General features: G+C 43.5%; 1 protein-coding gene across 1 annotated transcript in view; it reads right to left on the minus strand.

Annotated features, from left to right (window-relative positions):
* The window catches only part of LOC102198956 (ankyrin-3), a 116,928-nt gene extending 112,102 nt beyond the window's left edge, over positions 1-4,826 (minus strand). The window contains exons 1-2 of the mRNA XM_013909404.1: positions 4,508-4,826; positions 3,915-4,345 (exon numbers count right to left, since the gene is read on the minus strand). Coding sequence (XP_013764858.1) covers positions 3,915-3,983 — 69 coding nt within the window. The 5' untranslated portion in view covers positions 3,984-4,345; positions 4,508-4,826. The remainder of the gene's footprint in view (positions 1-3,914; positions 4,346-4,507) is intronic.
* Between the last annotated feature and the right edge of the window lie 732 nt (positions 4,827-5,558).

The raw sequence follows: 5,558 nt of genomic DNA on the forward strand, positions 1-5,558 counted from the left end.
AAAGTGGAAGGATGGTAGAAATTGAGCTGAAGTCATCATTACTTTTTCTATATCACAACGAAAGCTTCAGCTACAGCCCTAAAAGCTTTCATTTCAAAAAGATATAGCAACAAGTGAATGAACTCTTACTGCCACTTGTGGTTGCGTTGTGAGAATGAAATACACAGCGAGGAGCAGAGACAGAATGTACTGACGGTGGGGAAATTTGATCAACAGCAGCGGCTTGTTTGTGACAAAATTTTGTGTTTCGGTGATACCGATACCTTCTCAGCTGTCTCCACTTGTCAGCATGTTGGACTGTCAGAAGCTTTGACAGGAGCAGCTCTCCTTAGGTTTTTTCTGACAGAAACACCATGGATCCTTACACAATCATCAGGAAGTGTAAACACAGAGTACATCTTGCAGTTAAGGCAGTTTATTTTTGGATGGTATAACCCCATACTGTGGTGCTTCTTCAGTTCAGCGTGAACATTTCTTATGTAATGTTATGTTTACTTTTCTGAGGAGATTTATATGGAGAAGCCACTGCTGTGGGCAAAATGCACAGATATCCTTAGCACCCCTGCTTTAATTCATAAACTGCAAAACATCTGAATTTTAACTGCGAACCACACCAGTTCCTTAAGTAACCTGTACAAAGTCTGTGCCTAAAAAATCTGATTAAAAAGGGTATTTTCATCATTTTCTTTCTTTCTTTTTTTAATTTTATTGAGTTTAGTTTTAGTTTTTTTAGGATTCTGAAAGGGACATACTTCTATATAAGCCCTCTGGGGTCTTTTTTATCTCACAGCAAATCTTTCTTCCTTATTTCCTGCATAAGAAAATCCTTCTATGTGTAGTTTAAGCAGCTAAACTAACTACACGATAACTCAACACAGCGCTTCAAACCAGATGTCCAATTACGAGCGTGTGCGTGCACATGTGCACGCCCGCCGTGCGCGCATACACCCAGCAGCTTCCTTGTGCTGGAAATGTTTGCCACTGAATTCCTTTTAATACTGTGTGTGCTTATGTTATGTAAACCTCATTATCTCTATCACTACATCGAATTCTTATCATTAAGCCTCTCTGAGATCATAGAGCACTTGGAGGAACATCAAAGTGCTACACTAACATGCTGACAAATATTCAGCGCACACACCAGACATGCTACACTTAAACACACACCCACATACACCCAGATAAGTAAAAACAATCAGGGGGGAAAAAGCCCCTAAACACCACACTGAATCTGGGGTTGATTCACGACTCCTGTCATAATCAGTATAAGTCGGGGGACCTTGAGTCAAAAGATGTTTGATTGTATCCTTGAGCTTCACCCGTCACAGCAGCTGCCTCATGAAAAATAAATTCTGTTCTGGCCACCAAGTTCACCAGTCCACCCCCTCTTCACTCACTCTCCTCGCTCCTCTCCCTCTGCTCTCACCCTCGACATCTTTTGCTTAGAAGAGAGACTGGTTGCCATGGCTACAATCATTAACACATCTGGCATATTTATCTGGCGTTCGCATGCTCACGCAGAGAAACGCACAGCCAACGAACACACACTTGCACACGTGCTCGCAGAACGACTAAACAGCATACATATGTAAAAAGCATTAATATGCATTCTTCTTTTGGTGTGCAGTTTTCAGCTGCATGGCTGCAGTCTGGAGCTTGTGTGAGAGAGATAATGGACTGAGTCTTGTTGGGGAAAATATGTCAACAGAGAACTTAAGGCCTCGCTCATAATCCTATTGGTGAATTTAACCAAACGCGCTTTATCTTAATCCGTTGTGAAATGGAGTTGGAGATGGAGACTCTTCATTATATTTGCATATTCCAAACTGATATTTACGATTTTGCTTAAAATCACAATTTCTCCGTGTGAAGAAGAAGAGTGTAGCCCATCATGTATTTGTGAGACTCATTTGAATAACTGATATTCTTGAACTTATTCAGCTGAGACACAGTTTCTATGTAATATAAATGATGTATTCTGTATGTATCTGGTGATATTAAAAGCAAAACCCTCATTTGCAACATTACTGATGATAGTGATCCTCTTGCCCTCCAGAAAATGTCATGGGAGGGTGTTTGACAATATAATCACTAATGTTTCCTTAGACCTTGTGGCACACTACTGAGACACAACAGTTAACTATTTGCCTAATATTTTGTATCTTCTCTTTTTGCCACCAAAGCAGCTTTGATGTGCTAGGACATCAACATGTTCGAACATGTAGTGTCTGACCCCCAGACACAGGAAGCAGGTACTTTGGGTCCTGGTGGGGCCTCCATAGACATGGCCTGTTCCAGCACATCCTGTTGATGTTTAATTGGATTGGAATCTGAAGTTTGAAGGCCAGGTCAAAGCCTTGGGCTCCTGTTGTGTTTCTCCAGCCGATCCTCAACAGTTTTTGCAGTGTGGTGGGGCAGACTCTCCTGTTGAGGCAGGCCACTGCCGTCAGGGAATGCCATTGCCATTGGCAGGGGGATGGGGAGTCGGGTGGTCTTGTGATACTGTCAAATTAACATCTGCATGAATGCTAGGCCTCATCTTTCCCAGCAGAACGTAACGTTTTGCTTCCATAAGAACGAATAGAATGATCATTTTAGCCCTCGTGAAGATGTATTACCATATGTAATTCAAATTTGTAACCATTAAACCATACACGATTTTATAGATAAATGCCATTTCTCTACATTCAACACTACTGTATTTACTGAAGTCTGCAATTTGAAAATTGTGTCTCTCGCTATTCATGAGTCGCCAGACTGACAGCTTTACCACTGAGGGTGGTACATATTACAGCAGCTATAAATTATTTAATGAGAAGCACAGAATACATTTCTTCTCAACAACAGGCACGCTCACTGTGTAAAACGTATAGCTAAAATCTGCTGTAGCTCTTCCCTGTTACATCCCTGATCTTGGGGGCTACCTCAGATCTTGTATTAGCTCTGAAGCAGCTCAAACAATCTGGAAAACAATTTGTGTGTTTGGTGCCCCAAAGTGTGTATTCTGCACTGATCACTTGCTTTCAGTGCCAGAACATATTCATCATAGGCTACTAACATTAACACACCAGCATGGGAAGCAAAGAAGAGAGAAGTGTTTTAATAATGGTTCCACCACCAACAGACACACTGAAGATATTTAACTGCCAACCACAAGCGGAAAATCAAAGATAAGTATACACATGTGCGCAAACAAACTTACCGACATTTCATAAGTCACGACCTGTTTCTGTGGTGAACACCTTCAATCAAAAACCATAATAGCTACTTCAGCGGATCATAACAGGATGACTACGTAGATGTCTCTCAGATAAACACACATTCACACGGTAACACAAAGACACGCACATACACAGCTGTGAAGGAGTTTGGCTGTACGACAGATGCCTGTGCAATCCGTGCATTATACTGCCCCCACCCTAACCCCTGAGGACATCCCCTTTCTTCCATAACACACATTCTCTCTGCACTTTACATACAACTGTTCCCTCAGCCACAGCAAAACAACCAGGCAGACCAGTTGCAACGTCAGGGTTATAACCAATGACTGACAGGCGCATTTCAGTTGGCTTTGGAAGCATTCCAGGTAAGGCTAAACAAACATTTCTCTCTCGTGACAGAGTCGTAGACAGTAGAAAAATAAATAAATCTGTGAGCACTTCATGGGAGAATTAACATAATATTCAGTCTTAAACATCTGAAAAAATCTGCTCTAGAAAAAAGATCGTTTTCAACAACGTGGTTAGACACACCTTTACTTTCCGTTTGCAATTGGTTCATGAACCTCACCCATAATCTCACCTCATCCAACCACCTTTTACTTCCACATGAAAAATCACTAGCTAAGCCTAAAGCAAATGATCCAGTGACAAGCCAGGCACACCAAGACAAAGAAACCGCTTCCTCTCTCATACCTTTTTGCCTTTCTTCTTGCGATGGGCTCCTTTCCCGCCGCCTGCTTTCTCCTTAGCTTCCTCACTCATATTCAGAGATCTCCCACTGTTCTTCCCCTCTCTTCACTTTTTTTAATCCAGCATGTAGGAGCTCATGGAGTAGAGTGGCAGCAGCTGCTGTCTTCACTGCTTAAACGCTGCCACAGAAATGTCCATTTAGAAGCAGTGAAAGAAGGACTGTTCCATGCAAAGTGGGAGTGTGCGTGAAGCGAGGAGAGACTGGGAGGACTGTGCTGATGCTCACTCCCTCCTCCTCCCCCCCCCTCTTCTTCTTCTCTCCTCTTCCTCTCCACGTTCACAAACACTCGCACACACTTGCAAGCACGTTCACTGAGGTCCACTCCCACTTGCTGCCTTCTCTGTGCGCAATTGGCGACTCTCTCCAACGCGCTCTGAGGCAGGGTGTGGAGGCAGGAGGAAAGTGGAGAAATAGAGATGGAGAAGGAAGATGAAGAGGTGGAGGATGTTGATATATGTGATGCAAGAAGAAAGAAAAGATAGATAGAGAAGTAGACTGAAGGAGTGTATTCCTGACTTGGTGTCGTGCTGCCTACCTGAGCGTGGAGTCTAGAGGCACACTTTCAGAAAGAGGCAAAGACACACAAAAATGCTACATGGGAAGAGAGACAGAAAAAGAAAAGACAAAAAAACAGTGATTAAGGCGTAAAGTAGGAGAAAGACGAGAGTAAAAAAAGTGTGAGAAAGAGAGAGAGAGCAATAGGTTGAAAAGGGGGTGTGATCCACTTCACTCTGCAGGCTGGATGATCTCTGCTGTCGCTCCCTGCCCAGACGTTGTAATATGAAATGAGACTCTCCTCGAACAGGCCAGCAGAGAGACGGGGAGAGAGAGAGAGAGGGAGAAAGAAATAGGGTGGAAGAGAGAGAGGATCATTAACACGATGCATCAGGTCCTTCCAGAAAAGGAAGTCTCCCCACTAGCCTTTGCCAACAGGATCAGCTTACTGGAAACTGGAACAGAACAGAACTGTACCAAGCCCTGACTGTCTGACAGACTGACTGGTTGAGTTAAGGTGTGCGCATAAAAATGTGTGCACGAGACAGGAAAAACAAGTATACAGATATGCACGCAAGCTTGACATAATCCAAAAAATATTCAACCAGTAACCACTGAAATATCCGTGTAACGATTCGGCATAGACAGACTTCAAAAAGACATGAAGACCACGCCTTTTTCGGCTTCAACAAGCTACAGCGCTCCACCAATGAAGCATCCAGCTAATGAGGCAGGGGGAGAGAAAGTGAATCACGGAAAAGGGGAGAAAATGGGAACAAAAAACCCTGGGTGTCACAGAATGAGAGATCAGAAGGAGGGGTGGGGTGAGTGGAGGGTGAGACGCAGAGAGGAGAGAGAAACTGACAGTGGGAAATGAGGAAGGTAGGGAGGGTGAAAAAACAATGTGATATCAGAGGAACAGTGAAACCAGGGAGGCATAGAAAGAATGAAAGAACAAATGAAAAAGCAAATGAGCAGCCGACAGAGGCACAGAGAGGCAGGGATTGCTACGATTGCCCCCTAAACAACAGGTTCTTTATTCTGGGGTGTATATTGCTGTTAACCAGCTCTTTCTCTCTCCTGTTCCTGAC

This window comes from Pundamilia nyererei, unplaced genomic scaffold (genome assembly GCF_000239375.1).
Source record: "Pundamilia nyererei isolate P.nyererei 1_Seehausen unplaced genomic scaffold, PunNye1.0 scaffold00024, whole genome shotgun sequence".
In the NCBI taxonomy this organism is placed as follows: domain Eukaryota; kingdom Metazoa; phylum Chordata; class Actinopteri; order Cichliformes; family Cichlidae; genus Pundamilia; species Pundamilia nyererei.